The following is a 22,311-nucleotide window of genomic DNA, read 5'->3' on the forward strand; positions in this document are numbered from 1 at the left end:
TTTGGCCTCCTCATCCCCGGCTCGCTCCCCCCCACAGCTTCCCTGCAGGGGGGTCAGGCTGAGCGGTCCGCTTGAAGACACTCTATTTTTGTCCACTCCACGCTTGTGGTACAAGCTGGAGCTGAGTTGCCCGGGTGACGATATAAACAGACAGTCAAACGCAGTGCACAGCTACCGTATCATGGCGGCAGGGTGCCTGTGTTTCTGTGACACACAATATGCAAACGTCCACTAATATATTTGGAACTTTACACTTACTAAAATGAATTCAGCAGTGTAGCACCTTGTTGAGGCTATACTACTTGTTGTGCAAGCGTCTTATGTTGCTACGCTGTCTGGTGACACCGTGCAGAACACAGATCATTTCCTTGTAAGTTTCACTGTCAGCGTGCATGCTGGCTGGCTGCTGGTATGCCACTATATACATACTGTTCTCATGTAATGGCATGTCTAATAGTGGAACCGAGATAAAGTTTCCCAACCCTGCTAACCCCCTTGTCTATGTGTGTGTGTGTGTGTGTGTGTGTGTGTGTGTGTGTGTGTGTGTGTGTGTGTGTGTGTGTGTGTGTGTGTGTGAGTGTGTAGTATATTTCCATTGGACATATGGAGTCAATAGTTAGGCTTCTCTGTGCCATATATTTATTCTCTAATTTAATAGCCATCTGGAAATAAAAGTACTTTTACACATCTGTTGAAATATTATCAGTATAGAATTCACATTAATAGTTGTCTTAAAACAGCAACTTGCACTGAGTTGGTGTGTCGACATATGCACAGCCAGCGATGCCACCGAAATAGACCACTGCCTTGCTATGAACAGGCCCAAGGGAAATCTTTACAGTTTTAAATACAGTGATTGCAAAACTGCACCCTCAGCAACTGTTTAACTGCAACAACTTTTTACATGTTACTTGAATTGTATGTTTCTTTAAAAAAATAGGCTAAAAAAAATAAACTTTAATTTGTGACATTATCATTAAATGATTTATTGTTTAGTCACTGGGTGGAATAATAGTGCAGTGATTAGTACCGTTGATTCCCGGGGTCGCTGTGTGGAGGTTGCATGTTCTCCCTCTGCCTGTGAAGGTTCTCTCCGTTACTCAGGTTCCCTATGTTCCTAAGACATGCAGGTAGGTTTACTGGAGACTCTAAATTGTTAAAGGTGTGAGTGCTAGAGTGAGTGATTGTCTGCCTTTACATGTTATGGACCTGGGCATACTGATAGCTGGGCTTCAGCCTACCGTCACCCTTAGGGGGACAAAGCTGTAGAAAATGAGTGTTCGAATGCCTGCAGTCACTTTGCAAATACTGACTTGAAACAAACTCAGCAGCAATAAATGAACGGCAAACTGTTAAACAATAGATGTATGCAAAATGAGTACCCTCCATAACAAAGCAGCCTGACACATCCTACCCACTGAGACGCTGTAGGATAAAAACCTGCTGAGGCGAGTCTGACACCTGCTGGCGGAAGCCTGCAATGCATCTTCTTTGTCTAAAAGACAATTTCTTTTCAAAAAAAAAAAAAATAAAAGACAATTTCTTTAAGCAAATGGCCTTCATAAAAATATCTAAAATAAATATTTAAACTAACACATATCAATTTAATTAATTTTGTGTACCTTTTCGCAGCTGTCACCTGTCTTTAGGTTTAATAAATTATGAGTAGTAGCCTCTCCCTCTCTTTAATCCGTCATCGACTTGGTGACGTAGGCCGTTTTATTCTATTTTATTTATTTATTTTTCTGGTCAGATGATCGGGAGTCAGTGCTTTCCCCGGCCTGCGATTGGACGCCGCCAGCGCTGACCGGTCACGTGCTCGACACTCCCCGTGCCGTTCCCTTCCAGTGACGTCACCTCACGCGCAAAGAACTCTGCGCGTTGCGGTTGTAGCGGCGAGAGGGTCGCTGCTTGCGGAAAGAAATACTAGTAACTTACAAGAAGAGGAATTTTAGGTTTAGGACCACACGCCGCTGCTCGTCGTAACAGACCGGGACGCGGTTTATCGGTTGGTGAGTGTCTGCAAACCTTGTTTTTATGAGCCTAGTCATCATGAAGACGGGGGCTGGCGGTGCCTGTGGCCTGCAGGTGTCCGCTTTATTCGCCATATGTTTAACGCTTTGCTCATTTCATAAATATAATGTGGATAATTTGAGCTAATATCACAATTCTGTCCTAAATACACGTTTTGGGCTAAAATTAAGTTATTTAGAAGGAAAAATGTCAAACTAGCGTAAATGTACGTATAATAATGGTTAGTTGGCACTGAGCGGCGTTTATGTGTTTTCTGTGTTTGTCTGATATTGTTGTGATTATGATTCTTCCCCCTTTGGTCTGTATTCATATACACGACCAGAGTCGTAAAACTGTGATGTGTTCAGGCGTAGAAAATTAATACGATGCCAAGTCGTGTAACGTGGGAATAGCACAGGCCAACACAGTCCCAATTACATTATTTGTATGAACCTGCTCTTGGTTATTTGACTGATACGCTGCAATCGAGTACAAGTTCCCCAGCACTGCATAACCATTGTATTTGTATTTTTTAACTAGAGCATCAGCTGATAGTACTAAATGGGATCTAGTCTTGTGTATCTTCCTTATTGCCTCAATATGAGGCACTCTGTGTCAATATGGACATGGCCATTAGATCTGGACAGATTTAATGGGTTCAGGCATGGTGATGTACCAGCTACCTGATGGAATCAGAATCACTTTTTTTTCAGGATCTGAGTCGGAATGCGATTTTATCTCTGTGTCTGTTGCAAAAACATTGAGTGAGCTCACTGGCCTATTTCTGAATTCGAGCAGGGGAAAACAAATTTCATGTAAATGACCGTACCTGTACACAGCAAACATACAAGGACACTGTGCAAACAGCAAAACAAGGTAAAAGGTTAAACCAAAGACTAATTGCAATGTATATTGGTAGAATTGTATAATTGAAGACTGAATTATGATCGAACCGGTAGCCATCAAAACCTCCTTTTTAACATATAATATTGTCTGATAGTCGTGTGCTTTATACCACTCCTTATTGCCTCAAGACACAACTGAAATATATCACCAGGGATTGTTCTGTTCTTTTAGGAGCACGGTAACCATAGTAACGGACACCTTGGCATGTGTCAGTAGCTTTAACAACACAGTACAGGGTTCTTAAATCACACTGAGGGGAATTAGGTGGACAGAGTGTTAGAGAAGCCTGCTGGTACAGCGTGTGGCACCACAGAGCAGCTCTGCTCCAGGAGCAATAGTCATGTGACACTAGTGATACTTTGATCAAACTGCGCGTCTCAAGAGGCCCGGTGTCGTTGCAGTTCTCCACTTTCCTTTGTTGTGGCTGTTCCACATGAGCGAATCCAGTGTTGATGGCTAGCACGCGGGTGGTGATGGACCCAGATCTGCCATATGAGGAGCTATTAGTGGTAGATTGAGCAGTGCACTTCCGGCGTATGAGATCTAAGTGGAACAAACAACCTTTGTACAGTGAGCTTGTCGTAAATGTTTTGTTTCCTTAATAACTTGGCGATAAACAATTCCTGAGCAGGCAGCTGTAAAAGCGACAGCTTCTTAAGTCGTCTTCATGTTTCACACGTCTCATAGCAACACTGAACGTGTGTGACGTTCGTGTGTTTGTGAGGAGGAAAACCACGTGTGAGATGAAACTTCTGCACGTCTCCTTATGTTACCTTCCATTTAGTGTGTGTGTGTGTGTGTGTGTGTGTGTGTGTGTGTGTGTGTGTGTGTGTGTGTGTGTGTGTGTGTGTGTGTGTGTGTGTGCGAGATAAATGGCGCTTATCTCTGCTTGTGGCAACGATCTCATGAGACTCCCTCAGCAAACTGTAAAATAATGAGCAGCAGTCGTGTTTCCTGTGACGCTAGTGACCACTGTTGTTTGCAGTATGAGGCTGTGAAAGGCAGAGAGGGCAAGACATGCCCGACGTGTTCGTGTCCTGGGAAACGGTTGCATCATTTTGATGCCTATGTCAAATGTTGTTCACTTATATCAGGACTCTGGGGAATTCAAAGCCTAATTTGCCTCTAGGGGCTGAAACACATACACAGGCATAGACATACGCTCATACATGATACATAGAATACCACACACTGATATATCATCTCATTCAGCAAGGTCAGGCTCTTAATTAATTAAATTTAATATTGATTAATTGTACATTAACTTTAATTGTGCTTTTACTAAATAGTGATGTCCTTGTCTTTCAGTCGTACATTTGTCTGTCCACAGATTCTATGTAAATCAAATCTCTGCTGTTTTCTAATCATTTAGGTGATTGTTCAAACCCGAGATGAATTTCGAGCAGCCCCCTCCCTACCCAGGCAGCGGCCCCAATGCTCCAGGCTACCCGGCCCAGGGCGCTCCTCCACACGGCTACCCTCCTCAGGGTTATCCCCAGCAGGGATACCCTGTGAACATGGAGCAACCTAACGCAGCGTACCCCAACTACCCCCAAGGTCCAATGGGACCCGGGGGTCCTTACCCTGGCTCGGGCCAGCCTGCGTACGGGTACCCTGGACAGCCACAGTACGGCTGGCAGGGCGGCCCCCCTCCTGGGCCCGGGTACGGGGAGCCCCCCAAGAACACAGGTGAGATGTAGGATGGATGAGAAATGTGGATTTAGAGTTTTAGATGCTCCAAGTGATGTTGACTGAAGAAAAGCAGCTCTTTGCCGTGCCCTTACCTTTATTTATTATTCCAGACAACCTTGTGCTTTGTGACCGCACCAGTCATCATAAAAGTAATTTATCCCCATGAATATTCATAATGGAAGTGCCATGTGTTAGACAGAGGCTTAGTGCTGACCTTCAGTGTATTCTGACATCAGGACGTGAACCTGTTAAGAAATGCAGCAGATTGATTAACAAAATGAAGTTTTTCACTTCACTGATTTGGAAGCAAATTTATTGATCAAAGCATCAGTGACGTCGCTGCTGCTGTAACCGACTCCTCTTGTTAATGAAAGGAGGGGGTTCTCCAGCCTGGAGCCACTATGTGGCTCTGATATTGACGTTCATTATTAAATGTTGGCTAACCATTAGCCAGGCCTTTGTCCCGTTGTTATCGGACCTCGGCATGAAGTGGTTAGCCAGCCTCACTTTTTCTGTTGACCAAGAGCTGGTCACCTTGGCAACGCCGCCACCGCTCACGGCTGTTAAAAGCAGAGTGATTGTATTGCTCATAGTCCGTTGATAGGCTTTTTTATTTGGGATCTTTATCTGGAACATATGGGCATCCTAATCCCTTCACATTACTAATTCAAATCTAATGACAAAAGGTGAAATACAGACAGGTTGGTAGATGTGAATTAAACTTTAATACCTATTTGGAGCATGGGAGGAATGTTGTACTGAAAGCTCTTTTTCTTGACCACTGACGCGTCAGAGCATCGCTAATCTGACTGAGCAGTAAGACTGTCACGTAATAGCTAATAAAAATAATAATTATAATAATAATAATAATAATCTTTCTGATCTGTGCCTCCCACGATGACGTTAACACGTATTGGTTTATGTTTGCCCCGTCTGTTTCAATCATCCTGTCCACCTTTCCCGTCGTCCTGTCTTGGCTGTCTTTCTCTGCAGTGTACGTGGTGGAGGACAGGAGGCGAGACAACACAGGAGACACGTGCCTGACAGCCTGCTGGACAGCTCTGTGTTGCTGCTGTCTGTGGGACATGCTCACATAACACCATTCCCCAGCTGTTCGCCCCTTTTAGCCCCTCCACTTCTTTTCTGTGCCTCGAACCCCATCACCTTGTCCCCTGCCTGCCTTAAACGTCACACTCCCCCACCAGCACCCCTCCGTTTCCTCTATGACTCTCTCTAAGCTTGTCTATAAATAAAAGCCTCGATCCCATATGGAAGTGTCCCCCCCAGACCCACTTAACTCTACCTTGATGTGATGCCCTCAGCGTGGACTGACCCTGCTCAGGGGCAACTCTGTAGCAGCTTGTGACTGAGCTTCTAAACATAACCTGAATCTCAGGCGCTTGTAATTGTACACCTACACACACCAGGCAGCACACTCAAACCAGTAGACACACACACACACACACACACACACACACACACACACACACACACACACACACACACACACACACACACACACACACACACACACACACACACACACACACACAGTACACTCGGATCTCAGGCTCATCTAGTGTGATGCTCCTTGGCACTTTACGATGATTACCTCTGTACGATACTACTCCTGCCTGTCCCTTTATCCATCTCCAGTCCCCTCTAAGCTCCTTTTAGCTCTGCTACTTACCATGACTAGCCGATATCCTGGCCCCCTTCCACACTCCAAAGGCCGCTAACACCCTGGCTGCTAATGAGCCACGGGTTGCTCTTAAGAAGCTGATTGTTAAATGTTTCCCTTTCATTTGCACACGAGCTGTTTCAGCCAATGTATGTTTTCAGGTCGAATTATGACAATAAATGAAATGCATTTTTAAAAATTATTTATGTTTGATTATTGTTTGCAAACACTTGCTCTTGTTTTGTCATTATTATCCTCATTATGCTAAATTGTCCAAGTATTACTTTTATTGCAGTTATAATAATGTAACAAGCTGAAAAAAACGTAAACAAATTATTAACGCCAAATTACCTGTTATATTTCTTTTATGCTTTAAGAATCATGCATTAAAATAATTTAATCCTACCATGTGAAAAGTTTCCCAATTTTTATTTATATGAAAACTAATTTTATTCAGTTTATTATTTTTTTCTATCCTATATCTCCTGAAATATCTCCCCTCAGTCTGCTCTGATTGGTCAACTCCCAGAAGCTTCCAGTAATACTGCCAATAATAAGTATAGTCATCCTGTGTGTCTCAACCAACGACAGTTCCATCTAATCATGCAGGTACAGAAACCAGGAAGAAATGAATCATTAGCCAGTGAGATTACACAAGACTGACTTAAAAAACAGGAATGCATGTTCCGCTGCGATATAATGCTAACTTTCCAGCCTCCCACCAGCTATGGCCACAGTTCACTGGTGCAGTAGTTGGTAATTTGGTGAATCAAATCCAAAAACCAACACAGATTTATTCCCTTGAGACACATGAATTAGCTGTGCTGCTGGACACCGGTATTTATACATGTGCTAGCATGCACTTGGCAACTAGTGCATCAACTGGACAAACTGTAAACACGCAGTCCAGTTTTCTAGCTGTCTCTGGTATGAAAAAATGACCTACAGAGTCCAGTGAAGCATTTGTTTTAAGGAGACTGAAATAGAGTGTTCGCTTTCCCAAAACACAGCTGTCACTTCCCATCAGGGTCTGTGGGAGGAGCAGGCAAGAAGTTAGTGTGGAAAATATGAAAACCTAGTAATTATATTTAATTATATTAAAAAACGTTGTTGATAAATATTGTTGATATAGTTGTGTGCATTACAAAGCAGTAGGATGATCAGACTCTACTATAACAAAAACTAAAATGAGTTCACACTTCATTTAACCTCCTCATCCTTTGTACTGCATACAAACGTTATTATTTATTATAATGTTTTGTCTGCTTAAAAATATTTGTGTGTCCTCACTGCACATGCTGGTTCTGGAGTCCTGCTGTGACCTACGTGTGGACAAACCTTTGCACAAGCTTTTCGTACAGTAGCTGAGAGAGGAAGGAAGAGGACTGGCCTCAAAATGGAAAAAAAGAAATGATGAGTCACAATAAATTGCAATAATCAATTATTGCAATTCAATAATTTTTTCAATAAATGTTACACGGATACAATGAGAATACCTTCTAAATTTCCAAGAATTAGGTCAAGGTCTGAGAAAGGTAGGCTTGGTTTAAAGTCTTTTTAGCTCGGTTTTGGGTCCTTACAGCACCTGAAGGAATAAATAAAACTTTAGCAAGGAAATATGTCTCTGCTGCATTTTATGGCCTGAGCAAGGCTATAAAAGCTGTGAGAATAACACCAAAACAGTAGCGCAGTCAGTAGACATTTTCACTATTCATAGCAAAGAAAACAAACCTACCAACGAACATCCATGTAATATCAGGACTGTGGCAAAGTTCAGCTGCTTCCCTGCCATTAAATGTTACACAACCAAAGCCTCTCACCTGACACTTCTGATGTTAGTCAAAGTAATTACACACACTTTTTAGAAGAAAGTTGAATGGAGTAAATTATCAGAAAATAACTATTATACGGACGCATTTGGAGATGACAGGCGTGATCCTAATGGCCACTTAATAGCACATTAGAACAGTCGCCGTCTAAAGAGATGGCCCCTGTGTTTAGAGTTTGTTCATCTTTGTGTAGGGAAGTACATGACAACACTGTGATTATTTTCCTTCCCATATATTTACATTGTTCTTAAATGTGCTTTTTTTTTCAGATCCATAACAGTCAGAGCAGTGTTTTCAGCCTCACAAAATGAACCCAGATGTCTTAGTCTTCAAGAATGCTTCACTGTGGTGTCAGTAGAAGAGAGAAGCACCAGTGACATATGTGAACTCGTGCCGGCCTCCCTTTGTTTATATGGTAACTGGAAAGTCACGTGAGAAAACAGACAGCATAAACATGAATAAAAGATGCTCACGGACTGTCAGAACTCATCCAGTCTCAGCCTCAAGTTTTAGTGGTCGTAACGTCTGAACGTGAGTTCAGTTCTACACCCCCCAAACCCCAAAAACTACTAAAAACTACTGTCTATTTTAATCACTGGAGTTTTGCAGTGCAGCAGTAACACTCCAAAGACTACTTTGAAGCACAACTAAAATAAATGTATGTCATTTAAGTCGAGTGGAATTTGTTTAAACCGCGAAAAGAACATCGGCCTTCAAACACGAAACGAGATGAAAGTGAACTACACCATGCTCAGTTGAAGTAAACAATTATGTTTTATTGATAAGGTTCTCAGAAGAGTCTCGTTTCAGTGAATGTATAAGAGTCATCCTTTGATAATACTGATTTGGTACATTATGACATCCAGCACGAGTCTCTTCACAGTGAGAGGGATCCATTACTGCTACTGCTGTTGGGATCTAGGACAGAAAGATCTGCTTCCAAACAAAAACAGTCAAAAACAACAAATGGGGGGGACTGATATTGTAGATATGGAATATTAGAGTGCCACAAAACTCTAGAGTAGTAAGACCAGCTAAAGATTTTGCACATTACAAGCCACTTCCTCTTAGAAATATAAAACTTGATATTCTGAACAATATTCTACTGTGCTGCATAAAGGTAGGTCTATACACTGTACATCGAAATATATTTCGAAAAAACAGATTTCACAGTTTTAAAGACTTTATTTAAAGTATAAACCGCTTTTTTTTTTAAAACACTTTATTACATAAATTATTCTTTTTGAGAGTGACTATTATTTGCCTGGCAGCAAACCAAAATTATTACAAAAACAAAATGAACATTCTTACATATTTTTACAAAAGAAAATAAACTTGTCCTCTAGTGTTCATTAAGAACAGAACTGGTGACTCATTCATGATTGTCATATAGTACTAACAATAAATAAATTAAAAAAGAAATTAAATCAAATAAATACTAACTTAACATGTTTTCCAGACTCGGTGAGTGGTGTGTTTGATCGCTCTGTACAGAAGTGCCTTGGTGAAAGTCTCACAATTCTACCGCGACTGAAACGTACAAAACTACGGCATCTACAGTATACGCAACATCCTGAAATTTAGTGTAGGCGGACACATATGTAGTAATATGATTCTTCTCCCCATTTCAAAATAAACTATGCTGTGTGATATCACTGTCCACAAATATAGCCATCACTTTTTTTACTTTGTTTTTTTTTAAAAAGTTTATTTTCTTGTCCATTAACAGCTTGGATTTGTTCAAGGATGCCATTAGCTTGTGGATTGCTTGGTTGGATGTGCGCCGCCTTGGCAGCGCAGGACGGGTCCACGGTGGATGATGGGAGGCCTGAGACAGGGAGACGACTCGTAGCCACGGGCGCGACCTTTGACCTCGCGCGCGGCTGCTTTTCACGATGCAGGTGTGGAGCTGCGGCGGCCGCTCTGCGGAGCGGCTTCGTCTCCGCCTTGGTCCCGTTTGCCCTCAGCGTCTATTAGAGGCAGACGAGCCGCCGCTGCGGGTGCGAGCGAGCGCGGCCCGACTCTCGGTGTGACCCAGAAAATATGGGCGAAAATATCATCATCTTTTTTAAAAAGGGGAATCTTCTCATTCATCAAGCAACAGTTCTAAAAGTTCTTCAGTGCTTTTTCAGTTGTTCAAAGTTTTTCCAAAAAAAAAAAAAAAGAAAAAAGAACTGTTGACTAAACTTTAAATTTTTTGCCTGTGGCAGTAAAATGAACAATAAGGTGTTTTCTGCTTAAGTCATTCTTTCAAAAGTCCCTGCAGCGTTCCGTGGGAAACCCTATTTGTTGGTTCATTCTCCATGGGTTTTCAGAGGAGCAGGGTTCGGGAGGCTGGGGAGAGGAGCAGAATTCAGAGACGTGAAACTGGGAGAGAGGGATGAGTCCGCCCTTCATTGAGTTCCGGTGGGCTGTTACCTCCGGCCCATCTCGTTCTGTCTGAGGAACTGGATGTTGTTGCTGCTGTCGGCCAGCTCTGGATACTGCTCCACCGGCAGCACGTAGTAGCCGTCGTAGCCTTGTACCCTGCCCGTCGCTAGCAGCTGCTGCCGCTCCCCCTCCGTCCAGAGGCGACTGCCCCCCTTCCCGTCTCTGGCCCGCTGCTGCTCTTTGGCCCAAGCCCCGGCCAGCGCCCTCTGCCTGGCCAGCTCCAGCAGTCTTACCTTCTCCTCATCCACCACGTCTGCAGCCAGGCCGTACCGAACGCCCAGCACTAGCGAGGGGACGGCGAACTCCACAGTCACTCCTCTGCGCGAGCGCCCACTAACTGTCACGTTGACGCCGCTCTCCAGTGACTTGCGTCCGTTGGTGAGCCCCAGGGCCAGCAGGTCGCTGTCAGGGGAGCCTACTTTCACGAAGTAGTGGCAGTCTTTGCCGTCCTGGGTGTAATGGGTCCCTTCAAGGTACTGGGCGCCGTTGAGCACCAGAGCCACTTTGCGGCTGTCGTCGCTGGCCAAAGATGACACCCCAGCCACCACTCTGCCTTCCTTCAGTGCCAGCATCACCCCTCGGCCTATTATCGGGGTGCTGGTGCCAAACCAGTGACCCGGCTTGTCCTTCCGCCTGCGACGCTCCTTGTTGAGAAGGCGACCCTCGAGGGCCATGAAAGCCTGGTTGTGCCGCTCCGCCGCCTGTTGCACACCAGTGATTAGCTGCACAGAGGAGTGGGAACAGGAGTCAGTATAAAAATACCTGACAGAAGCCAAGGTGCCGTGTACTACACATGTACTATTCGGACTGGGTTGTGACAGCGGCCATATGTGTTGCACAGTATTACCTGTCCGTTCTCGCAGTGCTGGGTGGCATACAGCTCGTACGGTGGCTCCACAAAGTAGAGCGAGTGTCGAGGGAACCCTGGGATTATGTTACTGAGCTGGAAGCCAAACATCACCAGCCAGCTCTTCACATCTACAGCGGCAGGCGGTAGTGACAATGTTAAAGCAGCAAAAGTCATGTTTTATCACCAGCACAACTGTCTGATTCTTCGTCGTGTGCTGGAGTGTCTATCATCTGTTTGTCCCCATCACTATTAGGGGACTAACTGAGAACTTTACGCATTTACTCTATTTACTTTGTCTACCATTTACTGCGATACACTATAACAATCACTTCAATCTTGTTTTATTATTTATGCTTTACCTGTGACATAGTTCTTGACATCCAACATGTCGCTGAGGGGGTTGTTGTTCTTGAACATGTACAAATTGAATGGAGATGGGTCCTTCCCTATCTTGGGCCAGATGCTGTAGTCGGGTGAGGTCCACCGTCCAGCCAAGACGTCGTAGTCCCGCTGGGTGAAGTGGACCAGCTTAGTCAAAGGGTCGTAGAGGCCGCCGTGGAAACCCACCACCAGCTGGAATTCTGGATTGGAATCTAGGTACACCTCCCCGTAGGCCGTATACTGCACCTGGGTGACACAAGGCCGGCAGAGCGAGTTACAGAACAACGTCGCTGGACTCGGTGCTGCTTGGAGGTGAGGAGAGATTCAGGCTCCTGCTGTGTTTTACCTGTTTGATCATCTGTCCATTGCTGCTGAAGACAGCGAGCGGCGTGCCGGTGTTGTCAGAAGCTATGTAGTATTCTTCTCCGCTGCTCACCTCCATAGCGAACAAATGCCCCTGGTAACAAGAGCAGCACATTAATATGCTGACGTGCTGAAACGCGAGAATAGGACGTCGATGGATGGGGCACATTGCTTTACCTGCAAGTCATAGTAGAGGGACGAGATATCGGAGCTGGAGTGGTTGAAGATGTGCGTGACCCTGGTTGGGTGGTTGAGGTCGGCGTAGAAGAACTGCAGGTGCTGTCCCATGCTGTTCCTCGTGGACACCCTGCGGCCAAGCCCGTCGTAGTGGTAAACGACGCTCCAGCCCCCGGGGCCTCGGCTGTAGGCCCTGAGCAGCTGACCCTTGGAGTTATAGTCAAAGACGTCTGAGCCCCGCTGGCTGAGGAAGCCGTCTTCATCCAGGCGGTACTGGACATCTCCTAAGCGCGTGATGCGGTCTCTGAGGTCGTAGCGCAGGGGCAGGATCCTGGCGCTGTTTCCTGGGTTCAGCAGGTGGAGGTTACCGTTCAGGTCGTAGCTGTAGCGCCAGGTGGACCAGTCATTAACCTGGATCGAACAGTTAGACAGCTAGCATTAGTCAGAGAGTTAGCATTAATCATATTAGCGTCTGCAAAGACCCGCTGTGCGTCCTGACAACAGACAAGATCAGAGTCAACTGCAACCTTTGTGGAAATTTGTGAGATGAGACGAGGGCTAAACTTCCACACTCCTCGCGCTGCATAGTCACCTTGACGCCGCTGAGCTGTCCGTCTCCGTCGTAATCGTAGCGGTACTGAGTGGTGTTGGCGTACGGCCCGATTTTGAGCTCCCTCTTCACCACTCGTCCCATGCTGTCATACTGAACTGTCATCCAGTACATGAGGGAGCGGAAGATCTCGTACTGGACCTCCTTGATGCGACCGTGGGTGTCAAAATGCTTACTCAGCGTCATAACAGCTGTGGTGATGATCTGATTGATGTCATAGTAAATGACCCCAAACTTTCCAAAGTGCTCCACCTGTAGGACGCAGGGAGTAATTCAGCCATAAAGTGAGTCTGCCTTCAAATAATATATGTTTTGTTAGACATAAATAATGTAAACAGCACCTTTCCGGAGATTTCATCGTATCTGTAGAGGTCAACAGGAAGTGGCGTCTCGCTGATCACCGGCTTCATGCTGGCGATGCGGAAGCTGTTGTCGTGGTAGGTGTAGTCGAAGCGCGCGTTGACCATGCCCTCCTCGCTGTAGCGGTAGATCTGCTTGTCGATGAGAGGGCCCATCTTGCGGTAGCGGATGGTGCAGGAGAAGCCCCCGCTCTGCAGGTTGACCATCTTCAGCACGCCGGCCGTCTCGTCATATCCGAAGGTGACGGCCGTGCTGTCGTACACGATCTCCGCCAGCTTCGCCAGCTTGCCGTACTTGTAGAGCACGCGGCGGCCGGTGCCCAGGTAGTGCACGGCCTGGGGCCTGCCGTCCTCGCTGAAGTCGTGGATGACGGAGGCGTTGCTCTCCGGGGGGTTGTAGGTGTTGCGGATGTAGCCGACCGAGACGTGTGTGAACATGGTGTGGCGGGCCACGCTGGGCATGGTGACGGCTGTGACTCGACTGGAGGCGTCAAACTCGAAGACGTACTGTCTCTGGCTCTGCAGGAGCAGCACCATGGACTGGAGAAGCAGAGCAGGGCAAAATACGGATTAATATAATAGCATTATCAATGGGTGACTTCCCTGCTGTGAAATAGCAGCAGGACTAATTTTCTCTCAGTTGACAAATCTGAATCTTCATAACCATGAAATTGATGTATTATTTCACTCAATTTCACTCAATTCTGGAATCCAAAATGACTCCTCTTTTTTCCCCGTTGCCTTGCGTTGGTGAAGTGCGATGTTAAAAATAAACGGTGCTCACTTTGTCCAGGTAGCTGTAGCTCCACACCTTCCCGTCGACGAACGAGCGCGACAGGATGCGCCCCTGCGGGTCGAACTCGGTCCTCTCGCTCATGCTGCCCCGCTGCAGCCCCACCAGCTGCCCGGTGGCCGAGTACGACACGTTGACCACCGCCAGGCTGCTGCTGGGCAGCCACATGGCGGGCCGGCCCTGCGCGTCGTACATGATGCGCAGCGTGAACTTGCGGTGGTCGTCGTAGATCTTCTCCGTGCGCGTGTTGCGGTCGAAGTCGATGGAGAGGAGGTTGCGCCCGTGAGCCTGGGGGCGAAAGGGGGGCGTTTCATTTCGAAGTCGACCGGCGGCGTGGTGAGCTAAGCTTGACTGAACGTGCTGATTCCCGACTCACCCTCAGCTTCCTGCCGAACACGGTGACCTTTCCCTTGCTCTGCTCCTTGCGCAGGCGCCACTCGATGGAGTTGAGGCCGTTGTCCGTGGGCAGGGTGATGTTCCTGCGGCCGATGGTGGGGCTGACGGAGCCCGCCAGGATGTGGGGCTCCGTGTGGAAGCTGATGCCCATCCCGTTGGCGTACATCACCCTCAGGGTGCCGTTGTTGCACAGCTGATAACTGTTCCTCACCTGGTCTGTGAGACGGGACGCACAAAAACCAGTGTGTGATTGTTTGCTTTCGAAGCCACGCATCGATATGCGGACACCTCTCTACAATCTTTACATCTACACAAAATAGTCCTACTCTGAGACACAAAAATGGAAACAGAGCAGCCGGCGCCTAATGCTGAAGCTACAATTTCCCCCTGATGCCTGAAAACATCTGTCTTAGTCACATCGATGGGAGAACTCAGATGAAATAGTTTTCAGCTCAGAAATATCTTTGGGATTTAGATGGGGGATGTTTTTTTCCATTTACAAAAGGTGAGGGGATCAGATGGTGTCTCCCTTTGAAGCCCCACCATAAGTGACAGTAATCCATAAGGCCAATTTGTAATAAAGCTCCAGGCACATTTTAACAATGCCTCAAACAGACAAATGAAGCTTTTTCCATTGACTTGGCAGCAACAGCCTTTAGATAAATCTTCTGTGCTCTCTCTGTCTGAACAACCTCGTAATAAAACCGAAAGCGAGGGAGACGGAGAGAGAGAGAGAGAGAGAGAGAGAGAGAGAGAGAGAGAGAGAGAGAGAGAGAGAGAGAGAGAGAGAAATGAGAGCTCGAGGGCCAAGAGAATTCACTGTGCAGGAGTTAATGAAGAGAGCGAGAAAGAGCGGAAAGAGAGGGAGATGGTTAAGTGAGTATGTCAGCAGAGAGCGGCGCCGGAGCCCACACAGTATGGAGGAAACCTTAAACGACTCTGTGAGCAACTCTCCACTTCTCCCGCAACGCAGGTGGACCACGGAACGCATCCACAACAGCCTTTCTTACCAGGCTCTCAGGCTTATATGTAGTCCACAGCCCGCCTTCACGAGGCTTTCACACTGGTCAAGAGAACGCAGACAATTATTCTCGTTCTCCTCCTCCTTCTCTAAACAGAGCGAATAAGCTCAGGGATCATGGGAACCGGCTGAGAGCCGTGTTTGTACGTCCACGTGTGTGTGTGTGTGTGTGTGTGTGTGTGTGTGTGTGTGTGTGTGTGAGAGGAGAAAGCTTGAGGGATGAGGAGGATTCACACTACATGAGCTAATGAATTTCTGCTGTGATCATATTCAAAAGCGGGATGATCCCAGCTGGGATTAACAACTATATATTGGTAATTTCACTCGGTGAGAAGGAAGGAGACGACGCTGGATGTGGGCAGAGAGGGAAAATAAGCTCGCGCACGTAACCCGAGTGGAAATTACAAGGCTTTCAATTAGAGCTGGCACGCCGGCGCGCATCCACTGTAACCGAGGGCGACTGGCTGGTTTTCAGATAAAGGGGCGTTTGACACGGATGCAATGCAAACACGCCCCCTTTAAGCCGCTCTAACTGTTTGTGACCTGCGGCGGCTTCACTTTCGCTACCTTGCACCACGGTGTAGGAGGCCTCCACAGACGACAGGTTGGTGATGACCGTGACGTCGTCATCGCGGCTGGAGCTCTCAATGTCGATGTTGATGGAGCGCTCGATCTCGCGGTGGAGGCTGGTCACCATGCCGGTGGGGTACGTGACGTTCGTCAGGCGACCCTCGCTGTCGTATCTGGGAGACGCGTCGTGAGACACGGGCACAGAAAGGCAGAAAGGCAGAAGTCTGGTCAACTGGCAGGGAGTGGCTGCAGACCTAAAAGCGAACACTGGGGGGCAGTAGTGCACCGTATAAAGAAACCCATGAAAAGAAAACCTGCAAGGATCACTCATTTTATATTTCGCTTCCATAGAAAAAGCAGTGAGCATGCTTTCTGACAGCTTGCCCTACATTACTCACATACCGGTAAAACGTGGTCCAGCCAGTCTCATCAGCTTTGGTGGCCAGCAGGCCTGTGTTGCCACTGTAGCCCATCAGCGCCACTTCTTGGCCCATGGCTGACACGCTACGCAGCCCCCCACTGGGGTCCAGTCCCAGCGTCACCACTTGGTTCTCGGGCAGCAGCACCAGCCTCATCAGCCCGGCTCCTCCTCCCGGACCCAGGCCGTCCCTCCTCACTTTAACCGTGTTGTTGCAGTTGTCCACCAGCATGGCCAGCTCCCCGTCGGGGCCGTAGGTGAAATTGTACAGTGGCTCCCCAGTCACCAGGCTGACTGTCTGGATGTGGAGGCCCTCCCCGTTGAAGACGTACAGCTCCTGTTCCCGCGGCGACGCCACCTCGTACTGCGCGGAGCCTCCGTAGCCCACGCTGGAGACGGCCGGGCCCGGCCGGTTGGCGCGCACGGCCCTGATGCGGATGTTGTTGAGGTCCGCGATGAAGAGCGTCCCGTCGGGGGACACGGCGAGGGAGGTGGGGGAGTTCAGGCCGGCGTCGGGCGCGTAGCCGTCGTCGCCGTAGAAGCAGTTGCAGTTGACGTCGTTCTTGCAGTCGCAGTCGGAGGCGACGCCCGCCAGCAGGGAGATCTCTCCATTGGTGCTCACCTGAGGAGCGACAGCAGAGAGCAGGTTAACGACAAAACGTATTACTAGCAGATTTCCTTTGGCGTTCGTATAAAGCATAATTGGAGAGAAGTGCGCTTGAAATGTGTGAATATTTAAGAGGATCCACCCACGCAGCGCTCTCCATTTTCCTACTCATGGAAATAACGCGAGTCCTGCAGATCCGTCCTAAATCACGGTACCTGTCTGACGCGGTTGATCTTCTTCTCGTCCGTCTCGGCGATGTAGAGGACTCCGGTGTGGGACAGGGCGATGGCGGTGGCGCTCTCCAGCGCCGCGTGGATGGCCAGCTTGCTGAGGCTGTAGTCGATGCCCGGCACTTGACAGTGCATGGGCCGGCCTGCGATGATGCTCACCTGGAGTGGGCGACGCAGAAAAGCAGCCGGCTCAAACAATGGAACGTATAGAGACGGCGGCTGCGGTTTCAATTTGAAATAATGCAGACTTCAAATGAGGTAGAAGTATAGGAAGTAGAGTTAATTAATCACTAATGCTGCCACCGCTGCAACACTTGGGGAACTATGCTCGAATTTGAGCTTTTACTTCTAAATTGGTTTGAGGAAGCCTAATTGGGACTATATGCTGTCAAACCCTATAGTGTGTGTCCACCCTAAGGGGGCTTTGCAGTAGTGATGTCTCCATGTGATACAGACCTGGTGGTTCTCAGTGATGCGTAGAATGACATTGTTTTCCAGGACATAGAGGGAGTTGTCCATTGGGTTCACCGCTAAGTCTGTGGGCCACTCGAGGCGCACCTGCTTGGCAAAAAGAGACAATGTACAACGATGCATCAGCCGAGCTCGAGGGAGACGTCTCAAAAGGACGCCAAAGTTCAGACAAGCCTCTTTTCTTTAAGTGACTGCAGCCCTCGCTCTCTTGCGATTCCATCAGTCACCCGCGGACTCGTTAATCCCTCCCTAAATCAGCCTCTCCCTGACTTCCTGCCTGGCTCGTTGCCACCGCGCCGCCGTAGCTCAGCGCTCGGAGGGCGCTTAGATCGCCATCTATCACGCCGTTGCCACCCCCCCGTGCCCCCCCCCCACACACACACCTGGCTGACGTCCATGCTGGCGTCGCAGCTCAGCGGCCGCACGGCGGTCAGGTCGTTGGCCCCCAGCAGAGTGGAGATTATGCCGTTTTGGTCCACCTTCCGGATCATGGTGGCGTCCACGAAGTACATCAGGCCATTTTTATCCACGGCGATACCTGTCAGGGGGCAGAGACGGAGCCCGTGAGTGACGGCTCATAACTGGAACACTGTGGGCTACGCGCGGACACATGAAGTCAATTAAACTTCACTTCGTCCACCGGCCGAGGATGGATAGCAGCCCTGACAGCTCAACCGCTCAATGTGTCATCAAATGAGAGGGAACAAAGTGATGGAACGGGCATTGAAGTGTTGGTTTAGTGATGAGTCATCAGGACGCAAAGCTGAGCTCATGCTGCTCCCAGAGGGCAACTGTAGACTGCAAGCAGATCCTTTTATAGGGAAAGCAATCTGTTGCACTCGGCTTTTTTCTTGGGTTTCCTGTTGCTGCTTTTTGTTGTTGTTGTTGTCGCTGCTTCCACTGCTCTACATTTCTCTCTTTTTTTTTATCGGTTTGCCAGTGGAGCCAGTGGTGTCAGCATTGTTGGTCTAACAGGCGGCGCATATTCAGGCAGGTGTGTTTGTTTAGAAGTCATTTCTCTTGCCCCAGAATAACTCCTAGACACACTGAGGTACGCGGCAACAGATGGAGGATACAGTGAAGGGCACACACGAACGATTAAACGCCAGAGAGAGCAGGCGGGCGAGAGAGGGAGAGAGAGAGAGGAGAGAGGGAGGGGAAACAGGCAGAGATAGCATAAGCTGACTGACTTCGCCTGTGACAGGTGAGAGAGAATCAGTGAGTCATTGTCTTCTCCTGTCTACCCCATCTTCCCTCACAAACAACACACACACACACTCACACACACTGCATATACTAACATCTGCAGCCCCCCACCACACACACACACACGCGCGCGCGCTCATGCCATTGGCAGAAAATGTGACAGCGTGACATCTTTGACAGTTTGGTGTCACAATGTTCTGAGATACAGTGATCCACAAAAATAATTCCATTAATAAGTTGAACATTAACCTGGTTTATAACCTCCTTCTGTTTCTGTCCTGCTTTTTAATGTCACCGGGTGTGAGCAACGTGAAAAAAAATAAATCTGATCACAACAAGGGAGCCTGAATTTGCATGCACCAATCACTGGGAGGAGGAGTATGAATGATTGATTATCTGGTTACAGTGGCGTCTGTCAGGGGGTGGTGTATTCAAATCATTATTATATTCAAATACCAAAACAAAGAACAGCAGCAAACCTCTTCAAGTTCAGATGTGGGGCTACGTTTCTGCATCGCACTCACTAAAATGATAAATTTCCAGTGACCGACCTTTAGGGCTCATCAGCGTCGCTTCAGTGGCTTTTCCACCGTCACCGCAGCGCTCGTCGAAGGGCAGACACTGCTCCCCCGTCCCAGCCACCACCTCGGCGTTGTCTGACACCAGGCGGCCTCCCGTTAACGAGCGGACCCGGTAAATGCGTCTGGAGTTGGTGTCTGAGATAAACAGCGCCCCAGATACGGGATCCACTGCCATGAAGTACTTGTGTGTTGGGTTATTGCTAAGGCAACAGAAAGAAGCACCATAAATCAGTCAATAGCTTGATATTATATCTGCAGCTAAGATGGCTTCATCTACTTTTGTCATTGATGCCCGAATGTGGCCTAGAAACTTAATTTAGTGTTTGAAAGGGTTTTACCTGTGTCTGAAATCTTTGTTTCTTCAAGGTTGGAAAGCAAGATGAAAGCACGACAAAACAAATGTTAATTCACAAGGTCTGCGGAGAGCAACCTACAGAGAGCAGCACATAACAGGCTGAGGTGTGAACAGCAAAATCTAAACATCGGTAAAAACACCCAGGAGAAACGGCAGCAGTGTGTGATTGTGCTTCAAGCCTTCCCATCCGCGCCGTCTCGCCTTCTTTCGTGGCTCCAGGGAGGATGTAATCCTACTGTACATCTCCTAACTTATCTTCTTCCCGTCTCCCCTGGATTTTTTCTTTGCGGGAAAGTTCTGCCAAACTTTCTTCCACCAACATCAAAGGCCCTGAATCTCACCTGAGCTCCAGGATGCCGGTCGTGTTCATGGACGGGTACACCCTCCGCACGAAGTTGAGGTCTCCGACGTAGAGGCTGCCGTCGATGCCCATCGCCAAGGCGACTGGCGCCAGCAGCTTGTTGCCGTCCGCCAGGCCGTTGCAGCTGGGGCAGGAGATGCTGCGGCGCCGGCCGTTGCCCATGACGCTGGTGATGACCGGCGGCTGCTCCGTCACAAAGATGTTCTCACCGCTTCCCTTGTGAAGGATTCCTGCAGAAGGAAACGCAGGTCGATGAGGAATCATTCCATTGGGCGGACTACTAACTAACTACAGGTGTTCACTAGTCAGATTATTGGCACAAACCGGTTTAATTAGGACTAAAATATCTCAGCAGCTGCTGCGCTGGCTGCATTTGCGGATCCCCTAAATTGCAGGTGATTTATAAGCCCTCCGAGGATTCAACTGGCCTGAGTTTAATTCTCATTTTGTACTGTGTTGAGAATGAGGCGTGGGCGTGTCGCCATGCTAGATATAGGTTAAACATTACACCTGCTTAAAATGAGCACATTAACATCGTCAGCGTGAACGTGTTAGCAAGCTGACATCAGTGTGTAGATCCATCCATGCCTGTAGAGTCCTAGTCTTGATAATAAATGAGCCTTTTTACGTTACAGAAGGCAACCAGGACTGTGGACTTACATCATTCCACCTCTACCCACCAGTGGTTCTTCAGATCTGTCCATTACATTAGTAAATTGACTGTCACAGCAGGTGAGCAAACATCAGCGCATCAGTTCAGCCGCCGCGTAGACGGTACACTAAAAATGAAACAGAAATGACTCCCAGCACTTCACACGTCCTGAGCCAGTTTCTGATAAAGGCTTCCTCTGGCCCTCCCCCCCCCCCCCCCCCCCCCCCGGCCCCCCGCCGCTGCTGTAAAAGCCGCCACTTATTGGTTGGTGCAACGAGCAGCTGCTCGGTGGGACTCGGTTGCTCACGACGGAGTCAAACTAAGTGAGACGACGCCAGCGCTTCCTGTGAAAATCCTCACTTGACAGGTAGAAAAAATAAATAAATAAATAGAGCGGCACCTGGCAACCACGGGAAGCGCAGCGTGGTCTACACCCTCCTCTCCAAAACAATAGCACGCGTAGTGTGATATAGAATGTCGTAAACTAGAGCCCTAAATACAGAGCAGCCTATAGTGCATGTGTGCGGCCACGTACCGCTGCGTGTGTTGAGGATGTGGTGCTTGTCGAGTGACCAGCCGCCCAGACTGGTGGGATCCAGCTCGTAGCCCTGCAGGATGGCCGTCCGCTTCTCCCACAGGATGAGGCTCGCGCACGACTCATACTCGTAGCCCACCGACACTGTGCACAGCGAAAGGGGGACAAAGGAAGCCATGAACTAACGCTGAAAAGAACATGCGCCGCAGAAACTTCGGCGCGCACCCTCCAAAGTTCATTTAAGTTGTGAAACGTGTGATACACAGAGAAGCTAGTTAGCACCTGCATCAGAAAAAAAAAACCCTGCACTCACACCTAACTTACACTCCCTCTACTGCTAAATCAATTAAAAACGTTGTTAATTGGACGGAATTGCCTGGTGGGCCTTTCAACCTACGGGTCACATCGGTTGCCACGGCGATAGCTCAGTCGGTGGAAACATTATGCCCCGGCCGTGCACGCGGGGCTGACGGAAAAAAGAACAAGTGCGGGGAAAAAAACGAGTCGGGATGACGAAAATATTGTTACAGTATGTCGAGACTCGTGCTGGGAGCGTTTCTCATGCATGTATATATAGAGGGTGTTCAGGAACTATTCAGAATTCCTCACACTTTGCACGCAAAGATAAGAAAAAAAAAAACTTTTTTTGCCCTTCAATTCATAATCACAGACAAGAAACCGAGCAACTCTGCAGCCCCGGCACGTCCTCTGCGCATGTATGCATGCATCATATATGCTGTTGTGCTCCTGCTGGTTAAAAAGAAGACGTGGCTTAACACATCGACTCCCTCCTGCACGGCGGTGAGAATGCACCTTTTCAGCTT

General features: G+C 48.1%; 2 protein-coding genes across 12 annotated transcripts in view; one reads left to right on the plus strand and one right to left on the minus strand.

Annotated features, from left to right (window-relative positions):
* The first annotated feature begins 1,846 nt into the window (after positions 1-1,846).
* LOC114863943 (cysteine-rich and transmembrane domain-containing protein 1-like) lies at positions 1,847-6,494 on the plus strand. Its single transcript, XM_029164503.3, has 3 exons — positions 1,847-2,012; positions 4,292-4,608; positions 5,605-6,494. Exons 2-3 carry the CDS (start codon positions 4,311-4,313, stop codon positions 5,706-5,708), a joined length of 402 nt encoding a protein of 133 aa, XP_029020336.1. The 5' UTR covers positions 1,847-2,012; positions 4,292-4,310; the 3' UTR covers positions 5,709-6,494.
* Positions 6,495-8,876: 2,382 nt separating this feature from the next.
* Positions 8,877-22,311, minus strand: part of tenm2a (teneurin transmembrane protein 2a) — a 168,250-nt gene continuing 154,815 nt past the window's right edge. For all 11 annotated transcript variants that reach the window (XM_055512570.1, XM_055512569.1, XM_055512566.1 and 8 more), the window contains 18 exons: positions 21,488-21,631; positions 20,281-20,530; positions 19,923-19,943; positions 19,555-19,784; positions 18,181-18,335; positions 17,783-17,884; positions 17,312-17,485; positions 16,474-17,111; positions 16,069-16,244; positions 14,461-14,696; positions 14,076-14,372; positions 13,274-13,831; positions 12,915-13,184; positions 12,323-12,733; positions 12,129-12,239; positions 11,761-12,028; positions 11,399-11,529; positions 8,877-11,273 (listed from right to left, as the gene is read on the minus strand). In XM_055512570.1, the coding sequence (XP_055368545.1) occupies positions 10,536-11,273; positions 11,399-11,529; positions 11,761-12,028; positions 12,129-12,239; positions 12,323-12,733; positions 12,915-13,184; positions 13,274-13,831; positions 14,076-14,372; positions 14,461-14,696; positions 16,069-16,244; positions 16,474-17,111; positions 17,312-17,485; positions 17,783-17,884; positions 18,181-18,335; positions 19,555-19,784; positions 19,923-19,943; positions 20,281-20,530; positions 21,488-21,631 (4,910 nt within the window). In that variant the 3' untranslated portion in view covers positions 8,877-10,535. The remainder of the gene's footprint in view (positions 11,274-11,398; positions 11,530-11,760; positions 12,029-12,128; positions 12,240-12,322; positions 12,734-12,914; positions 13,185-13,273; positions 13,832-14,075; positions 14,373-14,460; positions 14,697-16,068; positions 16,245-16,473; positions 17,112-17,311; positions 17,486-17,782; positions 17,885-18,180; positions 18,336-19,554; positions 19,785-19,922; positions 19,944-20,280; positions 20,531-21,487; positions 21,632-22,311) is intronic.

This window comes from Betta splendens, chromosome 10 (assembly GCF_900634795.4).
Source record: "Betta splendens chromosome 10, fBetSpl5.4, whole genome shotgun sequence".
Lineage (NCBI taxonomy): Eukaryota > Metazoa > Chordata > Actinopteri > Anabantiformes > Osphronemidae > Betta > Betta splendens.